At 44.1% G+C, this 22,008-nt stretch overlaps 2 protein-coding genes across 3 annotated transcripts in view; both read left to right on the top strand.

Annotated features, from left to right (window-relative positions):
• LRRC28 (leucine rich repeat containing 28) overlaps window positions 1-8,565 on the top strand; it is a 74,255-nt gene extending 65,690 nt beyond the window's left edge. The window contains exon 10 of the mRNA XM_044979473.1: window positions 5,196-8,565. Within this exon, the coding sequence (XP_044835408.1) occupies window positions 5,196-5,268 (73 nt within the window). The 3' untranslated portion in view covers window positions 5,269-8,565. The remainder of the gene's footprint in view (window positions 1-5,195) is intronic.
• A 10,310-nt stretch (window positions 8,566-18,875) lies between these two features.
• Window positions 18,876-22,008, top strand: part of MEF2A (myocyte enhancer factor 2A) — a 206,968-nt gene continuing 203,835 nt past the window's right edge. For both annotated transcript variants that reach the window (XM_044979541.1, XM_044979551.1), the window contains exon 1: window positions 18,876-19,005. The gene's annotated coding sequence lies outside the window, so the exon portion shown is untranslated. The remainder of the gene's footprint in view (window positions 19,006-22,008) is intronic.

Below are 22,008 nucleotides of genomic sequence, written 5' to 3'. Positions count from 1 at the left end.
CTTATGATCTTGCCAGGAATGGCTGAATATTACAATATCGTTTATGGAGGCATGAGCAAAGGGCCAACACTTGATTAATGAGCCTCTGAAATGTGGCTTCTGCATTAATTAACTTAAAAGGTAACACTTCAAACTCACAAAGTTCTGAATTGGTTATGAAGGTGAATTTTTTTTTCTGTGCTTCACTGTCTAAGGGGATTTGCCTTTTGTTAAATCCAAGGTCCTTGGTAATTTCGCCCTGCCTAAAATGTCCAGCATGTCATTGATTCTGGGCATAGGGTAGGCACCAAAACTTGTGACAGCATTAAGCTTTTCTGGGGACCATAACAACTGGTGAAACCTAGGGATTGTTATTTGACTCTGTAACTATTCCCGTGTCTAGCATGCTTGCTTCCTCCTTGCAAATTTGCTCCTGCATTTTGCCAGTTGTCTGGTATGCTCTGCTGGACACTGGCTGTGGTCCAACAGTGTTAATTTTATGGACCATTTTGGGAGTCAGGCCTGGCCTGCTGAAAAATACCTGTCGGTGATTTTGCAGCATGACCATATTTGCCTTTTCAGTTAGGTTTAACACTTCATATAAATCAGTGCCCTCTAGTCAAGTATCACTGTGGCATTCAGTCACCAAATCAATAAGAGGGCCTGTCTCACAGTCCTCATCTGCACAGCAAATCTTGTTTACAATGGCTTCACGATTGTGGTGTACTTTTAACCTGTTGATTTGCACAGTTGGAGGTGTAACCCTGCTGTGGGGCCTTGGTATATTGCAGGTAACATTGTTAACTCTTTCTACCAACTCAGAAGCCTCTTCCCATGAATTGTGCATTTTGTGTTTGTTTATAGGAAGTAACACCAGAACCAAATCACCCACATCAAATGATTGATCACAGGTATTGAGATCATACCATTCTTTCTGAACTGCCTGGCCTTAGAGCAGTAAAACCTTACTAATCCCCATCAGGGATTTTAAATCCTTCCTGAACCTCTGCACATGTTCAGCCACTAGTTCCCCTGCTGCCTCAGTGCCACCCTCCCAGGAATCTCTAAGGTGATCCAGGGGACCTCTGATCTGTCTCCCATACAGATGGTCAAATGCGGCACACCCTGTGGACTCTTGGGGCACCTTCTGCTAAGCAAATAGTAGGCTAACCTTACATCCCAGTCACTTGTCCTCTTGTTTCATACATTCTCAGCATAGATTTTTAGGGCCCCATTGAATCTGTAAACAAACCATTTGTTTCCAATACTTCTACTTGTACTACTTGAATTTTTGTGTTAAATACATTCATACTTGATTTCACTATAAACGTATCTAAGTGCTGTGTGTTACGTGGAGCAGTGATCTGAGGTGAAACTGTTAAGCTATGGTGTTTTGGTCTTTTGGAAGCAGTGTAAATGCTGTGAGTGTCCAGTGGACCAGCAGCTGGATAATCCAAGGCGACATGCAGAGGGCTTGTGGGCTGGGTGTGCCAGTTGCTAACCGCAGATTGACAGCAAGGCCTGGAGAGCAGTGCTTGTGTAGCCTATGGCCAGTGGAGTTGGGGAGCTGACCCCCGAGAGGCACAGACAAGGCTTTCTCATGTGGAGGGCAGGTAGTTTGAGGTGCCTCACAACCCTTGGTACCTCCCAGCAAGCATCAGTCTCACCCAGTATAGACTGTTCTTAATCTAAAGTTACCTCATTTACACATTTACTTACAATAGATTAATTTCCATAAACCTGGAACAGCCTCGAGGTGGCAAAGACTATTGGCTCTGATGTTGTGGGACTCAACTATTCCTGATAGAACAGCACGTGGGTGATCAGGAAATCCACTGGGAGGGTGTTCTGTGATCAGGCAGGAACTATTACCAAACAGCAATCCTTCACCTGGTGCCTTTACCCCTGTACCTGAGGCAAATGCAACCAGCAAATAAAATGCCACAAGGCATATTGGTTTATTTTGCTAAAGGCAAAAATGAAAGCCTGTGGCGGGGGCATTGCAGCCATTATCAGTGTGTATTTCAAATAATCTGCAACTAAAATGCTCTTCTTCAATATGAGCAAATAAAGGGTGTGCAGTGGAAGGGTGCTGTGCTGAAGATGGTGGTTGCTAGTGAAATGCGATTACAAACAGTTCAGTTTCTATGGTCACAGCAAATGTGAACATGCATGCAAGGCTGTGTAGTGAAGCAGCCAAACCTGCCCTGTTGTGTTCACTTGCCTGGTAGCATAATCAAACGAGATTAAAACTAGAGAGTCATGTTCCTCAGGTAGGTAGAAATGCAGAGTAACTTAATGCTGAACACTGGTCATTTTGTAGTGCCTTTCCAGCACCACCTACTAGCCTGAGCTGGGGTAGGTGCCTAATACATGGGCAGGTGGGATACAGGTTTTAGTGAGAGGTGAGTGAAACCCTCTATCTTCACAGACCTAACTTTGTTTAAAATTTGAGTTGTACAGAGAAAGGTAATTCTGTTTCTCTGAGGCTTTATGAGGAAACTGAGGCAGGTGGGGAGTGTGTTCATTTTCAGCCTTCAGTTAGTCATGCTGGTCAATTAATGCACCCATAATTATCAACCAGAGAGAAGTTTAGGATCTTGCCAAGAAGGGAGGTATAGCATCATACCTAGGAGCCTGCCTTCTGCCTGGTGTCCAGGGGTATTTTCAGTCAGTGAGGAGAATCAGCAACAACATCCTAGCTTGGACCTCTCTTGAGCCTTCTCCGTGGTTTGTTTTGACGTGAGTTTCTTCCCTTCTTTGCATCTAAGAGGAGGTTCCACCACAGAAAACACCCTGTGGCTGTGCACTTGGTTAGTGATAAAGCACAGAGAATAAGCAGGTGGGTGCTCTATCCCTCCCCTCTCAGGTGGGAATGTCTCTTGCCCAGGTGACAATGCCATATTTATAGGGGCAGTGTGGAGAAATGTGTAGAAATCTTTCTCCATGAAACAGGGCTAATAGCTAAACCATGAGGACATAGGCACATACATAACAGGAACATGAGAACTACTCACAATGCAGTTCAGTATTTTCAGAAATCTAGTTTGCTAGCAAGAAATGAAGTCTGAAGTCATATTTTATTGGACAAACAAACCCAAGAGCTAGGTTCTCCTTAGAAAAGTTGTTAAACAATTCCTTAGACAGCCTCTTCTTAAACATGGAAAAGAAAAGGTAGGCATTAATAGATGTCTTTACTGAGAATGATATTTTAGCTCTGTACATACCAGTAATACTAAACTCAGTTCTTGCACTGTTGAAAATCTGTTAATTTGCCAGTAATTCTTCCGTAGCAGCAAAAGAAAAAAAAAGTTTTGTCAGTAGGAAAACTTTAAAGAAGAAAATAAAAAAATCTGATTGCTAATTCAAGCAGATGGTATAATTTTTCTCAAGTTATATGGCAGCCTCTTGTGCTGAGAGTTTGTAGCATAATGCTGCTCTGATTTATGAGCAATACAGCTTTATGAAGTGAAAACAACTTGTGTATCTTAAATTTGGACGGCAGCCAGGAAGCACCATAACTGCTATTTTAGAAAAGCCATCTCCTTTCTTAGAAAGCTCTTCTGATTGTAAAGACAGTGCTCTTCAACTTGCTGTTCTGTTGCAATTCTGACTGTCAGATGTTTAAACTCCACCAGCACAAGAGGTTATAACAAGACATAATGGGATGAAATTAAGAAAAAAAAATTCAAGCTGTCAGGAAATTTTTTCCAGGCAGCAAAATGGATTAGTGTGTTTTATATAGTTTCCTAAGCAAATGATGGACATTTCTTTTCTTGGGACATCCAAAACTAGGGTGGACAAACCGCTGAGCTTTATATTATATGTAATGATCCTACAGTGGCAGGAGATGGCTAGATTCCTAAAAGATGGAAGAGACCTAATTTTTATGGTTGCTACAAAACTATGGTTAAGAGTCAATGAACACCTCCAACACAAACCCTTATTTTCCAGGGATTATTAAAATTCTTACTGTGCTGAAACTTGCCAGGCAGACTCTATTCCAGGAAGAAATTATTGTTGCAAATGTTAAAAACTACCATATTTTTCCACCAAATTAAGTTTTGCTATGATTCAGTGTACTTATCCCTTATGTTGCCATGCTGAGACTCTAAAATACCTGTTTCATTTAAAATAGACATTACTGCCCATTTTTCACTTTTTAGCTAAAATCTCCAAGTATTTTAGCATATGCACTTACATTGAATACCCTTCACCTTCCTGGTCCAGAATGGATTGTCATAGAGTATCCAACCACAGAACTTTCAGCTGCTATAGAATTGTGATGCAAATCCACAGAAATTCAGACTTAAGGATGGTCTGGTGTTCTTATCTTCGCAGCACACATGCTTGGCATGGTAATTTTATTATTTATGTAATGCCAATACTGTGGTTAGGTGCTTTAGAGAGAGATAGGAAGACAAAATCCTTATCCTAAAGAGTTTACCATGTCCATGTACAACATAGAAACATAGGGTGGGGAAGCTAGCACAACACCTTAGTTCCACAATTTTTGTTTGGGTTGTCCATATAATTTTCCTCTGCTGGGAAGACTAGCATTTATTTCCCTCTACGATAAAATGTATTGGGAGGAGGGATTGTGGAAGAGACTGCTGAGAAAAGGTGGACTGGGTTTCCAATTTAAGAGGCTGTGTAAATCTGTTTCCTTACAATAACATGGGCAAAGTGTCAGTCTTGGTTTTGTGGATTAAAAATCAGACTTCAGCGTTACCTAAGCAGGAGGACAGGTCATTAGTGAGGTTATAGGGGGAGAGAGTTTCAGTTGAAGGAAGTGAAATTGCCCCTTCATGTGGATTTGTACGGCACTTAGCCCAACATAACAGCAAAGCCCATTGATCATCCTCTCTGGAGTTCTGATCTCCACTTTTTCCTTTTTGGTTTCACTCAAACCTACTGTTGGCTGTCAGAATTCAGTTATTTCATGCTTGCAAGCAGTAATTTAAACACGAGAGAAACTGAATCAAAGAGTTCTCCAGATATTTTCCTCTTAGCCATTAAACCTACTGGCAAAACACTGTGCAGAAAGAAAAACCTCTGGCTGTTTTCACAAGCCAAAATTAAAAATCTTCTGTTTAGATAGTTGGCCAGGGATTATCCTTTATTTTTACAGTCAAGAAAATTGTCTGCTGTGAAAGGCGGCCAGTTACTTTAATCCTGAACTGACAACTGTTTTTTCTATCCTTTTTTTTTTCCAGGCGGCGAACTGTTAGTTTTGTGGCATACTGCTGCTCCACCCAGTGTCTGCAGACTTTTGACCTACTGAGTTGATAAACGCTTAAAGCTACTCAGGAGCGTTGCCAGTTGAAAGCTGCATTAGACTGTGTATCTCGTTGGTACTGGAATACTGTATGTTTGTGTACATGTGTGCATACTCCAAAATAGCAGAAATGCTCAGTCAGGAACACTAAGAGGCACTTAAATCCTGCCCTATCAATTTTAGATGAGCTGCAAAAACTTTTTGGAAATGTAACGATCAAGCTTTTACAAGTATTAACACCTTTGCTCTCCTCCAAGGCAACGTATAAATCGAACTAATTCCAGGGGCTCAGTCTCCAGTATTTTTTGTTAGTGTTTTCACATGTGGTGCTACTTAGGTTGATATTTCATGTCATTTAAAAGTGTTTTAGTTCTTGAACAGTGTTAAATGGACACATAATTTAAAAAACATATCTCCAGTATGGCATCTCAGTTTTCACTTGTTACTTGTAATTTTCTCCCACTACCACCAGGATTAGGGGTATACAGGCACGCAAGGACGGCAGCAGTTTAAGGATCCCACTTATATTTGTGTGCCATTTTCTCTTCCCTGCCCCCACGCCCCTCAATAGTTTCCCCATCAAAGAGCTCTTATGGCAGTAGATGGAGCCTTTACATCTGACTGATGTGTTCAAATCCACCTACTAAAAGCAGTCCCTTCCTTCCAGACCTCGCTGCACGACACAGCCTCTGCTGAAGGAGTGCGGGGTGAGCAGGGAGAACTCAGCCTGCTTTTGAAGTGAAGGCCTGCCTGGAGCTACTCCCTCAGGTTCTAGGAAATCAGTGTCTTTGTTTGTAACACTGATTTACTTTTGAAATAGCTTTCATCTTGCATGAAAAAATCAGAGAGATACATATATATTTATCCATATTTATTTTCTGTCTGCTGACGAAAATCCTGGAGTAGTTTGAGAGGTGAACAGTGAGTCAAGTAATCTTGCTGAGAGCTGGCCCCTGTATCTCTGGGTTCAAGGTTTGACTGATTTCCAAAACAGCTTGTCACGTAACTTCACATTAGAGGAGTATGAGAAAAACATACACGCATTCTCAAATATCTTTACAAAAGGTCTGTAACGTGCTTTTTAGCATGTTTGTGGCAAGTGTAACTCAAAACCCTATTTATTACTGTCTTGGTTGGGGGTCATTTGTTGTTGGAATATTTTCATTACAACTACAGTAGAAAGGGCAGCAGCAGGCCCAAGATGTCTGTGATTTATATTTTTAATTTTAAACTAAAAATGTAGGCCTTTTGGTCTGTTCTGCAATATATTTTTATTAATACGCTGTGTTCATGATTAATTTAGTTTTTAACCACAACTTACTTGGGGACTTAACACAATGTTCTTCGTTGTAAGTAGTTACATGCTGAAATAGATCTAAATGGAACAATTTGGTGATATAAAAATGGCAAGATAAAGAGACTTACTTGGTAATGTATTAATATACGCAGTGGTGAGGAAAATGTATACCTGGAAAGAGTCGCTTTTTAAAGTGCTTCGCAGTTGCCAAAACAAGCATCTGTTTCTACTGCAGGGTTGCTGTGAACTGTTCAAATAAATGGAGCATCCTAAGTATTTCAAATGTCACTAGAAGGGCAGTTTTTGAGAGCAGGATTCTTAGGTAGGTTCTACCCATTACTTATAACAAGGTGCCACGGGTTCTCTTCAGTTGGTTTTATGGAGTTGAAGTTGCTGCCACATATCAGAAGATTTATGCTATAAAGAGTGCAAATATCAACTGCAGTTCCTGATAAATGGAACTTTCTGTAATAAAGCCCTTTTGACAGATCCACGTTCAAGTGGGAAATGAGCCCATGTCCAAACATCCTCTGTGCTGTTGGATTTCTTCTCCTCTGTTCTTTCATTAGTTTGTCTTGTAAATCTCAAGTCTGGGATTTCCAATACGTTGTCTCAGTCATTGGGGATCAGTATAAAGACAGCAACGTGGGTGTTGAGCTTTTCTTCCATTCTGCAGGACAATACAAGTTTGAGTTGTAAGTTGCCCAAGTTCAGAGTATCCCTAAGTCAGAAAATCATAGTGTGAAAATTCAGAAGAGTGGCCCAGATTCCTCTGTTTAATGGCTGGCACTTTGCACTATTTAATTTGGCACACAATGGTGTGTGAGGTATTATATACCTTTAAAATAGATCTAGAATGTATCAACCCAGGCATAAAAAAAAAATCCTTTGTGTAAGAGAATGCAGGCAACATGCTCATTTGAAATTCGGAACAACTGGTTCCCAGGCACTTGCTTTCCCTAAAGTACTGGTGGACTGAAAGACAATACTGAAAAATGTTTTGACAGTACAACCACTGTGGAATTGGAAATTATTATTACTGGTTCCATGCTTTAATAGATCAGGAAAAGAAATGATTAATTTTCATTTTTTACATTTTCCTTTATACTGCAGATTTTATATTGAGTTGGCTGGTTGATTTTTCTCTTCTCAATGTTAAAAGCACATAGACTTGGAAGTACCGTTTTATTTTAAGCAAAGATCAACCTGTAGGAAAGTTTAGCTAAAAGATAGCATTGTTCTGGTTTAGTGTAGATCACATGATAAGAGAGCTTATTGTTGTTTCCATAGCTTACTGAAAGGTGTGAATTACAAAGTGTTTTATTCAGTTCATCAGTCTCTTTATTGTTAGCAAGTGCAGTCCAGCATAATACAAGCATACCCTGTAAGAAGCTGAAGCTTCACCTAACATATTATAAAGTAATACTACAATGATTCCAGTCTTCAGTAAATAAAATATATTTATTTTGTGTAGCCAAAATGTGACAGTATACGTTTTTTCTTTTACTAGTGATACTGGAAGAAAGTCACAGTTATGGACTGGAAAAATAGCTTAAATTCATGTTTATCTGGTCATTACTGATAGAGCCTCTTTTTGTATTCAGCTACATTTGGGTGGTGAGTCCATAGTTTAAAATAATTTAACACCCCTGCTTTGTCCAATTTTTTTCTGACTTTGGTGTCTGTCTTCAGTGTTGTTTCAAACTGGCCAATATGAAGAACAAACTATGCAAACTGAGAAGGCAGAGTTATATTGCTGGCTGGATGGTGGGTCACCAATTTTACAGTAGAGATTCCCACTTTTGTGGGATCTCTTTCGAATGCCATAGGTTTTCTAGCTCAGTTTCAATTGCTTGGTGTTCCCAGTCTAGATCGGGTTGTACAGAGGTTACCCATCCCTTGATCTTTACACAACCTGGTTCTCTCAATAGTTGTCCGCAATATAATTCCTTTATTACTGCTTTTAAGCATGTGTGAGTGGTGTCTTAAAATAAAAATAAAATAAAAATAATAAGGAACACAATCATTTTTGTTTCGTTGTATTTTGTAGGATTTTCCCTTTTCTGTGTGCTTTTTGTCCATCAGGATGACTAGTCAAATATGTTAATACTTCAAAAAAGTGAGGAAGAATATTTTTTCAGATAATATTACTTTAAAAGTGGTCATTTCTGATGTAAAATTTAGAATACATGAAGTTAATATGGGGAGTATCAGAATATAAACAAAGATCACATCTAGCTTAGCTCACATGAAGTTCCAGTGTTAATCTTGCAAGCCTGCAGATGCTGGCTGCTGGTCTTTTCATAAAGCCAGCTTTTTATTCAATCACTGAGCAAGTGGGGGATCCATTGCTTTTAATAAAGCATCCCACTTACCTCTTGCAGTACAGTATGCCTGCGCCATTTGGGCGGTTTCATACTGAGTGATTTGTGTGCTTGCAGCCCTTTACACTGGGCCCTGCACACCTGATCGCCTCTGCCATAGAGGATCAGAATATAAATAAATCTCCTTTGTGAAGAAAAAAAGGAATAAATACGAATATCAAGCAAGTATTGAACATGACTCACTAGGAGTCTGATACTGATCTCATTGAATTTAATGACAAAATTTCCACTAACTTCAATGTGAGCAATATCAGGCCTTAACAGAGAGGACCTGTTCTTTGTACCAAGCCGGCCTCAGATCTGCATAACTAACTCTACTGAATCTCGTTGTCTAGTATTTCAGAGGGGTAGAGGAAAACTTGTGATTTTTCCCCACTGTAGTAACAGTATGTTCAGGTTTTACTGACACTTCAGTATCAGTTAGTTGGTTTGATAGTTGCAAGTAGTTGTCTAGAAAACAAAATGACACGATAAATAATTGCAGCAAAGGACTGGATCTAGATCCCATTGAAGTGAGTAGGAACCTTTTCCCTGATGTCAGTGGGAGCTGTATCAAGCCTTAATTGACTAGAGAGAGAAGACTGTTTTTCCCATCATTATATTGCTTGCGAGAGTTAGGGCTTATATTTTCCTCTTTCCCTCATCTTAATACTGATAAAGAATATCACCATTCAAGTCATTGCAAAATATAAACTTGTAATTGATTTGTGTTTGTAACTGCTGAGTAACTTGAACAAAGGAGTTTTACTACTTTGTATTACAAACGTGTGAGTTCAAAGGTGTTTTGGAAGGAAATGGCAAGATTCCTATGAGGCTTCCATTTTTTTTCTGTGGCACTTGTGCCCATCTTTTGTTGAGTCTGAAACTGCTACAAGCTGAGCTTGTTCTGTGTACGTTTTTAGAGTATAATGTATAGCTTCTGCACTGTCTTAACCAAATGTCAGCTTGTGGGAAAATGAGTTTTGCTAGACATTTAAATTAAAGTCAGTGGTGCAATTTATTGTACATGTTGGTTAATAAATTATATTTTTGATAGTTTTACAGTTTACTAAAACTAACAACTTCTGTTGCTGTAGCTGTTTTATTAGAACAGAGTATGAAAATAATTATACTCTAGTTCATTTGCATAGTGATTAGCTAAAAAGTCTCCAACCCCCACTTATGGGGGAAAACACTTGAAAAATATTTGTAATAAGTCCAAAACACTTTTTCAGTTAACCCCTTGACTCAGCAGATATCATGGTTTCTGTCATATAATCACATCTGCAGTTCCAGTGCCAAAATTAAGCCCATGCAGTAAGATGCTAATTTGAAATGTTTTACAAGTTAGTTGAAGAAAAGTAACTTTTCATAGGTCTTCCTTATGGGTCATCACAGCCTGGCCATGAATATATTTCCTCTGGTTCATATTGCTTTCCAAACAACATGCCTCAACTTTCTGTGCCACTGAATAAGGATGAGGGTGCTGAAGAACAAGCGGATGTTAAGCGTCTATAATTCCAGTTACTTCACTCTTTACTGTGCTGTGCAGAGTTTTGTTTCTGTATGTGAAGCTGCCTCTAAATCTTTTATGAAGTTATTAAAGTTGAATAGACTGAATTATTTCACTGTGCGTTATGTCAATACTAGCACATTTGCTGTGAAAATGAAACCTACATAGCAGAGGTGACTACTTACTCTTAAATTATTTTTAATCAGTGTCTTAGAGGGACTACGATATGATCCACTCAAATTGTATTAATGTCTACAGGGTAATAAGTTTGATTTAGAGATTTGGATAGGTAACTCTAGTTCTTGGATAGATAACTATCTGTTTCTCACTGCAGCCCTGCGATGCAGGTAAATTTACAGAGTAGTGTGCCCAAAGCCTGATGGTCTCTGAGTCCCTTAACAAATCAACAAAAACCCTTAAAACCATAATTTGCCATGGGACGTGTCCCAAATAAATTGGAATGGAACAAAATGAAAGAACCAAATATCCCTGACCCTTGTAATGAAAATCACTTAATAGAAATTTGAAGTTGAAACACCATGTATACTGTGGCTGAATGAGCTAGCCTGTGCTGCGGGGAGACTCTCAGGCCCTCACCTGGAAAGGCACTGGCTAGCCTAGAGCATGACTGTTATGTTTGTCAGTATTTAGGGGGATCCTGTGTAGTGATTCTGGAAGCTAGAGAGCCACAGACAACCAGTGTCTATCCCCCCAGCCTCAATGAATCTCTTCTATATTGTATGAAGTCCTGTCCCTTCCCTCTGCGTGAGACCTATTCATCTTCTCATGATTCTTCCTGGGAATGGTCAACTGTGTCAGTTCTGTCACTCTCAGCTGCCACAACAAGGGAGACAGCAACAAGCCCCCCACCAAGTAGGACAGGTGCTGCGTTATTTACAGCATTGAATATCTAAAAGTGGAGCCTTGAAACATGCTCGTCAGGCAGCTGTTGCTTGGTGCAGACATCTCCCACCTAGCCACAGACCTGAGCTTTTGCAAGACATTGCTTGAGTCACAAACTAAAAGGAACTCCTTGGTCTCCATATACCACCAAAGTGATTGACTTTCTGTGGGTGCCTCCTACGTAGCTGTAGGGGACTGGCACCATCTCAAGCACCCTGATGCTATTTTACATGGTAATGAGAAATGTCAGTATTGACAGACTCATGCTGCAATGTCCCCTGTCAATCATGGCTGGCTGCCTGTCCATCTGACTAAATGAGAGAGCATGTGGAGAGGGTTGTGGGGAGATCAAAAGATGAAACATCTTGGAGAGAAGATAGAAAAAATATTCTAGCAAATGTCATATTGGAGCTTTCAGCAAACTGACCCTTTTGATGCATTCCCCCAATGTGATTTAACGTGACAGTTTGAGCAAAAGGCAGAATGTTCCGTAAGAGTGAAACAAAAGTGATGCTTGAAGTAATGAAGGGGGAGCTTGACTCACAGAGCTCTTTAAATGCAGTACTGAATGGCTAACAGAGACACACACACACACACTCCATATTTGTAAGATGCAGCTATCTAAGAAAGTGTCATTTAAAAAAAAATACATTATCTAAAAATAGCTTCCCCAAACCACAAGAGAAACTCAAGCCACCCTTGATTTTCAGATACACGGAGCATTCACAAAATTCTGTTGAAGTCAATGGAAGTTACAGGTGATCAGCACCTTTGAAAAATCGAGCAACGGGTGAATAGATAATATGACAGACGTGAGACTTCAGAAGCGTGGAAATGTCAAAAGGCGATTCTACTGAGATGTGCTGGATGCTATAGGCACAGAGGTTATTCATAAACTTCTATCTATCAGTGTTATATGTATCTTTGTGAGGTAGGGATGGTATTCAGGGGAGAGGGGGAGTGTTATCTTCCTCCAGGCACTAAAATCAATGGGGGCGTAATTACTGCAAATCCTGGGATAGATAAAGAACTCCAGAGAAGCACCACCCGCGGAGGCGGGGGAAATGCATAGGCTGAGTCAGACAAGGTTGAAGTGGTGCAGGAGATGAAGGATGGGGGTTTGGTATAAAGAGTCAGCCTGAACTGACTTAGCATCCCCCGTTTTGATCCGAAAACTGATGAGATTAACCAGGAGGGCAAAACCCAGCTGGAAGGGTTTGCAGGACTGGATCTGCCGGGGTCTCCACTTGGGAGGTGGAAGACACTTGATAAGCATTGCAAATGTGAAGGCTGTTTTATGTTTTCTCTGTAATGTTTTTGTCCTAAAATAAATGTACTGTGCTTTGTGAAAGCTGGCTGGTTGCTGGTAAATGCCGGCATAGCCCCTGGGAGAGAGCCGAACGGCAGGTGCTGGACTATGGTCAGACCTGCTGGGGCAGTTGCAGTGAATTGCAGGGAGATTTCAGGTCTAAATCCCCAATCTGGAAGGAGAGGGATGAAGAGAGGTAATGATGGGAGGCCTGAGACCTAAAGGGATGCTCTTGGGCAAACCACAGAGGGGGCAGAGGTGCAAATAACCTGGATGGTATCACAGATTGTGCAAAGTGCAATTAATGTCAGCCAATTAGGGCCTTGTTGGACCAAGTGGGGATGTGAGTTCCATAGCTGAACCCTCCCACGTGGTTGTCTTGTGAGCACAAAGGCCAGGTCCAGCTGTTCACAATGAAGCCTCATAACCCATTGATATTATTCCTTTTACAGGTGGGATGAAGTGGGAGTTAGGGATCTAGACGATTTGAAAATCCTACTAGGCACCTATATGCATAGTTTTCCCTATACCATCTTTGGCCTGTTTCAGCTGCTGATGTGATCTGGTCCTGTAGCCAAGCCAGGTGCGAGTCCAACCCATCACAGGGCCTCCAAGTCCTTTACTTAAAGTCCAACCGGACACAGCAAAACAACTGAATCTTCAGCCTAGCTGGGCTCAGTTGGTCGCTGCCTACTTTGCAAGCTCACCCTAGCTTCACGCCATCCTAACATCCATCCAAGTTCCTGGACTTGACTCCCACTTCCGAGGGGCTGTCACACTCTCCATATACTAGGGTTTCAAACAGGCCGCAGTCTCTGGTCGGCCCTTGTCTCCAGTCATGTTTCCAGCTCAGCATTCAATCTCCCAGGCTTCCCTCAGTCCAAAAAAGAAAACTCCCATTTGTCTCTCACCTGCCTCTGCTCTCTGGCCCTTCCTCCGGCAGCTCTTTGCTTCTTCCTTCATGAAGGACCCACCCCTTCCCTAGCTGGGCTTGACCACCATTGATGACTGATACCCCTCCAGGTGCAGCCCAGTAGGTGAAGTGGCTTCAGGTCACTTTAATACATTTGTCCCTTCTGAGGAACTATATACCCCATCACACCCACGCACGTGGCTTTTGCATACATGCCCAGTATCTCCTGGTTAGTGTAGGGTAAACTCTCTTCCCAACCAGATGGGCACAGTATTTCCAGTTTTTAGGTTAGCCTGATTGTGATAAAAGATACATCTTCTCAAACTCAACACTTTCATTCTCAGGTGTGACTATGAGCTGTCCAAAAAGGAGCTTTTTTTTTTTGTCTCTCTCTTAGCATGAGGATGGTTCATATATAGCAATCTGTTAGCTGTTTGGCGTTAAGAATCCCAGCAAACTGCCCTTTCCTTAACACCCAGTAGGCGTCGGAACACAAAATGGAAGGGACTTGTTCGCGCTCTTCACTTTGCATGTGCTCTCTCTAGTTATGAGAACTTCTGGGCGTTCAGTAATTTGAAGTAGTGGCCAGGTTCAAACAAATCTCAAATTTTGGAGAAGTTTGGCCCCAGACCCTGACTTTCTGACTTTAACGGGCCTTTGTATCTGAGCAGCTGTTTTTAAGATAAACAGCAGTGCACCACTGAAATAGATGCTAAGTGGCACTCCTGCATCAGAGAGGCAATTGCTAGGGAGGAGATTGAGTGCAGTATATTGCAGTGACTCTGAGCACTGTGTTACATTATAGGACTTGTGAGAAGTCTGGTTAGAGGCACAATCAAAGTTCCTTCCAAACCTATTCACAGTAGGGGATAGGTATGTACTGGTGCCAGCAGCATAAGTGTCAGGAATCAGAAACCTCATCTCCCCAAAGACAATACAGATTCTTTAGGAAGTGATGCTGCTCATTCATTAGCTGGCAGTCGTCTTCCAAGTCCATACAGAACCAATGGCCCTTCCTATACTGCAGTGTTGGTGTCTCTTAAACAGCTGCTGTGCTCCAGGTTGCTGCTTTTCTAGGCAGAGATGGGTCCAAGCTGCAAAGATCAGATCAGAAGTATTGGTTCTCTACCTAGCTATTAGCATGAGATGCTATTGAACAAGCAGTGAGTGTCATTTACCACTTATTAACCTATGCACATTTACTGCGCTACAGAACTCAGACTTCCCCCGGCTCTTGTACTGAGAGAAGCAACAACAGGGAGAATGTAAGTGAAACACGGTCACAGGCGATGTTAATTCAGACAGCAGCACTGGGACACTGTGGCTTTGGGCTACTCTTATATTTCATGCAAGGAGATCTTGATTATTTAATGTAAGGATCTCAAGCCAAGCATCCTGCCTAGAGCTGGTTGGAAAATGGAACTTTTGTTCAGGGAAATTCCAGTATTAGGATGTTTGTATCTAGTCTAACAGTTGAAATGTTGATCTTTTTCACAGAATGAAAAGTTCTGGAAAATGTCGACATGGGACCATGGCAGTGAAAAACATCACCATTTCTAATTGAAATGTCGCTTCATACCGAGCGGTTTCATTTTGAGCTGTCTGTCATGGAGCACCCTGCTGCAGCCCATAGAGGCATCAGGCTCCCTTCATACCAGTCTCCTTGTCTGCTGGCCTGCCCCCAGTGTGACAGTATCAGGTGAAGCACTGTGTTCTCCTGCAGAAAGGCTAGCTTCTGCTGCCTGTGGGATTTCACATTCAGGTCTGCTTGTTGATGGAGGAAGGAAATGCACTCAACCAGCGCAGCATATGTGCCATGTACAGTGTAAACACATAGGAGAGCTTTCTGGAGATGTATTACTAAGCTCTTTATAGCTTAATGCCATCTTGAAGTGTAAGGAAAGGCATAAGCAGCTTAATGAGTTAAAATGATCCATGACTGTGTCCTTCAGACAGTTTAAGGCCACAGTCAAGACCCAAGTAGGCCACCTGATCTGTATTCTGCCACCCCACTCCCACCCTCACCCCATTTTTCTCTTAGGCAGAGTCCCTGGGCCAGCGTTGTGTGTGGAGCGATTGTTAGGAAGTTTGTCATTGTTTAACAAGCAGGTGGTCAGAGTTTAATGATTGGGGTTATAACCAGAGCCATCACCGGGTGTGAATACCGAACACCATTGGAATGACACCAAAAGATCTACTAGAGCTTGGCATATCACTATCACCCTTACCTGTTGGATGACTCAGTGCTGGCTCACCACATACTCAAACCTTTGGGGAAGCAGTCAGGCCACTGGGCAGGGTTTCACCTGGCCATGCAGGGTAAGACTGAGACAGCTTCTGCTTCTCCTCCTCCTTATCCTCCTCCTCCCAGTGTGTTGAGGAAGAGCAAGGGAAGCTCCTTCCCTTTCCTTCAAGATCCTCATGGAGCTGTGAGGGCTTGGGTTCAGGTGGCTCCCTGGACACCGCTTCCCCCGCAAAGGCCTTTATTGCTTGGTGAGAGGATCCTGACTGGCCCTTCCCCCCTGCTGCTGAGGTCAAAGTGCTTCTCCCAGGCCAGCAACTACCAGATGCTTGTTGCTGCCCCACTGCTCCCTGCCCTTTCCCACATCTGGTGTGTTGGCTGGATGCCTTGGAATGCTGAGGGCTTTGGCTAATCACTTTTGGGGGATAGGAAGGCATTTTTCTCCCTGGGGTGAGGGGTCAACTTCCTCTCAGCATCCCAGAGTCTGGCTTTAAGTTTTGTCGTGCTGCGGGAGTCCAGTGCAGATACTGGAGTTGGCAAACTTGGCGAGCTCATGGCCCATTGAGGCTGGGGCCGTTCTGGGGCTTGGTATGTTTGGAAAGGAGGTCTAATACAGATTGAGAAGTCATTGGTAAAACTCACAGAGGCCGGGTCCTTTAACACCAAGGACTTTATCCTTAGACATCTATCCAATTTAGGTGCTTAAAGAGCTACAGATGTGCCTCAGTCTGATAAGAGGGCTCCGCCTATCTTGGGTTAGAAACAGAGACTTTGCATTTCATGCTGTTCACATCATCCATTTACCTTGGCTTGTCCAAACTGCTCTTGATGTTTCACATTCATGCATGCACTCTTGGCCTGATCTGGCTCCCACTGGAACTTTGCCAGCAGGGCTCATGTTGGTCTGTGAAGTGCTTGGGCTGGATATTTCATCGTGAAGTAAATGCAATAGCCTCAATTTAAAAGCTTGGTTATTTTAACAGAAGCAAGGAGTTCAGCGTCTAAAGACATGAGAACACATGAGTCCTGGAAAGAGTTGGCCCCATTCAATAGCATGAGAAAGGTCCTGCCACTCTTATTTCCCTGACTAGCCATGCTGCAGGCTAATTTGCATCTCACGTTGCCTTGCCACATGTACCATCACTTTCCTCCCCTAATGAGCAGTGATAGAGAGATGAATTGTCTGCAGCCAAAGGAGCACACAGACACGTGGTGATTTCGGCCTGAGCTGGCTGAAGGCTTTTAATAGGCTATTCTATTGTGTGTTTTTTATGCAGCATAAAAAGTTCTCAAAGCCCAGTGCTAGAATACTGTAGAGCAGAGACTGCTGCAGGGTAGTGTGGTTTACAGTTGGCAAGAGAGGGCTGTTTTCTCACTTTGGCTATTTTTGTCCCTGGGCGGAGTGAGAAAATGACTTTAAACCAATGCACAATTTTAAGTTGGAGTAGATAGTCGTTCAGTGACACCTCTGCTTATGCAGCAACTGTCCCTTGATACAGCAACAGTGCTCTGCTTGCCGTCTGTATTAAAGTTCATTATAACCGTCACTTCTAAACATTGAATCTCTCTAAGACCAAGTGTTTTGCACCAAATTCTGATTGCTTTATTCATCTGTATAGTGCCATTGTGGGTCCAGGAAACACACAAGGAAAGTGGGCAAGATTGTATCCTATCTAGATGTATGTTTGCATGTTCAAAGGGGGCTTTAGGAAAGGCTGTTTCAACATTTTGACTTTGTTTTTTTTCTTTTTTCCAAGCTTGAAACACTGTTAATGAGGTGTCAGACATCCCGCCATTCAGCAATGAGCTTTACACAGCAAGAGAGGATGACTGCCAGTGGTTAGAGCACAGGTCGGATGTTGGAGTCAGGACTCCAGGGTTCTGTTTCTGTCTGTCACCGTGGTAGGGTGACCAGATCACCCAGGTCAAATATCGGGACATGGGGGGAGGGGGGGGACAGGGACAGAGGGGAAAAAAATGGCGGCAGAGCAAAAAAAAAAAAAAAAATCCCCCACCCCCGATTCCTCCTCCCTCCGCAAGTGCTGGAGGGAGGCCCGGGAGACTCAGGGGAGCGCGGGGCTGGGGTGAGTGTGAGTCTGGCCTGGCCCCAAGCAGGCAGGACTCGGGCGCGGTACCTGGAGGGAGAGTAGGGGGCGGCCTGCAGGGCCAGGCGGCGGCTGTTCTCCCCACCTGGGCAGCGGGACTTGGGAGCAGCCGCTGCTGCAGCTCCCACTGCCGCGGGGGGAGGAAGCGGCCGCTGGCCAAGCTTGGCGGCTGCGGCTCTAGCACCCATTAACCCCCCGAGCCCGGGCCTGCTGCGGGGACCCAGCGCGCACCCAGCCCCTGGCCAGTCGCGTCTGGGCTGGCTGCCCAGCTGGTGCAATCCCGCGGGCGGCCCCGGAGTGGGGGCAGCAGGCCCCAGCCCCCCCATCCCGCTTGGGTCCCACAGGAGAACGAACGGGACTGGGCTGCCGATGCCTCCGCTGCGGGATTGCACCAGCTGGGCAGCCAGCCCAGACACGACTGGCCAGGGGCTGGGGGCAGCGTGCGCGCTGCTGGGTCCCTGCAGCAGGCCCGGGCTCGGGGGGTTCTGGCCCGGGCACCAAAGCCGCAGCCGCTGAGCGCCACGTGCTTGGCCGCTTCCTCCCCCCGCGGCAGTGGGAGCTGCAGCAGCGGCTGCTCCCGAGTCCTGCTGCCCAGGTGGGGAGAACAGCCGCCACCTGGCCCCGCGGGCCGCCCCCCTACTCTCCCTTCAGGTACCGAGTCCTGCCTGCTCGGGACCAGGCCAGACTCACACTCACCCCGGCCCCGCACTCCCCTGCGTCTCCTGGGCATGGCATGCTTGGCAAGAGGCGGGGATTTGGGGAGGGAGCCAATGGGGGAAGGAGGGGGCAGAGTCAGGGCGGGGGAGGGCGCGAGCCCTTCTGGGCTCCGGAGCCTTTGCTTGTTTGTCCAGTGTCCCGACCTAACATTGGTCGAGACGCGGGACAAACAAGCAAATATCGGGACAGTCCCGATAAAATCGGGACGTCTGGTCACCCTACACCGTGGGCACGTTAGAACTCCTCCAGACCTCAGCTTAGTCCTCTAAAAATGGGCATGACAATTGTAAGATTTAATTAATGTGCTTTGCTAAGAGACCTTTGCAAACTCTCTCTGAATGAAAACTGCCATTCCGAAGCGTTGGTATCAACCTCTGAATATTTGGGTGAGTTTGCTTTCAGTAGGGCATCAAGATAGCCTGACAAAGTCTGATTAACAGCAAGATGAGTGAACTCAGTATAGTCATATTTTTATGCCCTGTTCCAAACTAACTCCAGCGCTGCTGATTATGTCCCTGGCGCGCTGTCACATCTGTTCTGCAGCTTCCCTCAAAGCCCAAACCAAGAATCTGTGACACACACGCTAATGCCATGCCACAGCACCAGCTGAAAGTGCCAGCTCAGAGAGCCAGTCCAGGAATAGCTTCTCCGGGCTGCAGCCAGCAAACCTAGTCATGTAAGAGAGACACTGCCCAGCCTGAGAGGGAGAAAGGGAGCTATGCTGCTTTATGGGAAGGCAGTAGGAATGTCTATTCTTGACTTTAGTTCGAGACATGGGAGAAAGGAGGCTCAGTGCTCTTGGAGCAGGACCCTGACAGCCACTTGTTTCCAGGAGCTCCCCCAAGAGTCTAAGGGATGGATTTAGCCTGATTTACTTTTTGTGACTCGCCAGTTTGGTGGTGCAAGTGAGATCAGAATCAGCAATCTGGGAGTTGTGCTTTGGCAGTCAGTGTGAAAGGAGAGACTCCAATAGGTTGCGCAGCAACAAGCTAGCTCTGTTCTCTTGCGTAGATGGCTTTCTGGAGACATGTCGGGCAGATGGAAAACTTAATGAAATTCACAGAACCTCCTGGTGCAGTACTAACATGTCCTCACCAGCTTTCCAGCCCAAGGTTGTGGTGCAGCAGTGGGGGATGTCTACACAGACAGAGCTGATGGCAGATTAACCTCTTAGGGACTTGTGAAAGGGATCATTTCTTTAGCAGGCAGACAGCCTTCTTCCTAAAGTCACTGCTGCACTTTGGGGTGGAGTTACCCAATGTAAAGGCCATGCACAAGCATAGATGCTGGGGGTGCTGCCGCACCCCCTGGCTTAAAGTCGTAATAATAACCCAAATACAGGGTTCCTGCCTTCAGCACCCCCACTCTAAAAATTGTTCCGGCACCACTGTGCACAAGATCATGCTCCCAACAGCACATTGATATTGTAAAGCTCGTTCAGCTGTTACACCTCACAAGCTGCACAACATAAATAATAACTAACCGGGACTTAATGGTACATCCACCACCTTAGCTAGAAGAACGGCTGTTACGATAATTTATATTTCTGCAGGGCCTTTTATCCCACAGCACAAATAAACCAGGGGGCTCAAAGGATTACTGCTAATTATTTATATTGCCTAGAATACACAGGGACAGTGTGAAGTGCAGTACAAACACAGCGCATGCCCCAAACCATGTACAGTCCTGAGGATCCTGTCTTAATCCTCCCCTGAGTACCTTAATCATCTTCCAGTGGCACTTACTGCTGCAGAAGAGGAAGGAGGAAACAAATGCTTTATATCGTAACTGTGTTGTGTCTTTAATTCTCTCTCTCTCTCTGCTAACACAAGCGAGCCTTTTCTGTGCTTTTAATTTTCTCTTTACTTCAACCTGAGGGCAGCAATTTTTTTTTCTACACCTGCCCCCCAAACCTGGAGTTTGGATGGCTTTGGTTTGCTGAATAGTTTCCAGCAGTGCTGGAGGATGATTTCATCTCGCAAGTTAGGTAGGATTTTTTTTTTTTTTTTAAACCTGAGCTCCATTGGAAAAGCTGCCTTTTTTGAGAGAGAGGAAAGGGACTTTGGAAAAGCAGTTTTTGAAAATGGGCCTTGACTTTGTTTAGTGTACAAGTATCAGAGGGGGAGCCGTGTTAGTCTGGATCTGTAAAAGCAACAAAGTGTCCTGTGGCACCTTATAGACTAACAGACGTATTGGAGCATGAGCTTTCGTGGGTGAATACCATGCATCCGATGAAGTGGGTATTCACCCACGAAAGCTCATGCTCCAGTACGTCTGTTAGTCTATAAGGTGCCACAGGACTCTCTGCTGCTTTTAGTGTACAAGTAACTCAAAGCTGACTCAATAAGAACCTTGGCTCGGCTTCATGTGTGAGTTTCCACGTGGAGCAGCACACAGGACCTGTTAGAAATGATCTCCAGATATTGTGAAACTTCCACAGAAGGGACTGGTGAAGAATCCAGTCTCAGTGCCCCTCCTCCGCTTTCACAAGTAAACTTTCTAGCCTTTTCTGTTGCAAAGGTCATTTTCCAAGCCCAACATGATCACTGGGCATTTCCCTAAAAAATCGGTGTCTTCATGTGTCCTTCCACCACAATCATAGTTTTTTCCAGTGTTAGACGTATGCTACAGCCCAGTCTGTAGTCCTGGCAAGGTCTTCCATGGTGCATGGTTCCTCCAGGAGCCAGCAGACCAAGAGATGTGGCACGGTTTGTGTTTCACCACAGTTACATGTCTCTGGGTTCTTGGAATATCCCCACATCCACACCTTGACTTTTGACCCGACAACTCTAGTTTGGAGGCGATTTTAAACATCTCCAGGTAGACCAAACCTTCTCTGCATCTTCTGGATGCATGCAGGACTGTCAATGTTCTCATCGAGCATTTGGAGCCACCTGTGCCACATTTGCAGTTGTGCAGTAGTCTGATTTTTTTTTTAAGCAGTTTCGTTGTGGCTTGGAAGCTTTTCCATGATTTGAAGTGGCAAACTGCTGCAGTGAGGCCATGTAGCAGGTGTCCGGTATCTTCAACCTGTTGTCATCATTCCATTTTGCTGGTGACTGCTCTCCTAACATCTGGTGGAGCACTTAAAGGTTGTTCACATTTGTTAGTTTTAGACATCTTGTGATGTAGCAACAACTATCCTTCAGTGCAGGGGCCGGCTACTTTACATGAACCAGTCTTCCCCACACCGGACGTGTATTTGGCCATCAAAGTGCAACCATGGTGGCCCTCAGTGTTGCTGGGTTGGTTCCCCATTTTGAATTTGCCAGGTTCCTGAATATGTTGTTCTGGGTGCTAACTTTGCCTTCCATTTTCTCCATGTGTACCCTGAAGGAGAGAGTGCAGTCTAGCATCACTCCAAGGTAGGTATCCTGAAGTGAGCAAGT

This window comes from Mauremys mutica, chromosome 11 (assembly GCF_020497125.1).
Source record: "Mauremys mutica isolate MM-2020 ecotype Southern chromosome 11, ASM2049712v1, whole genome shotgun sequence".
In the NCBI taxonomy this organism is placed as follows: Eukaryota; Metazoa; Chordata; order Testudines; family Geoemydidae; genus Mauremys; species Mauremys mutica.
Note: the sequence above shows the minus strand (reverse complement) of the source record. Positions and strands in the feature narration are given on the sequence as shown.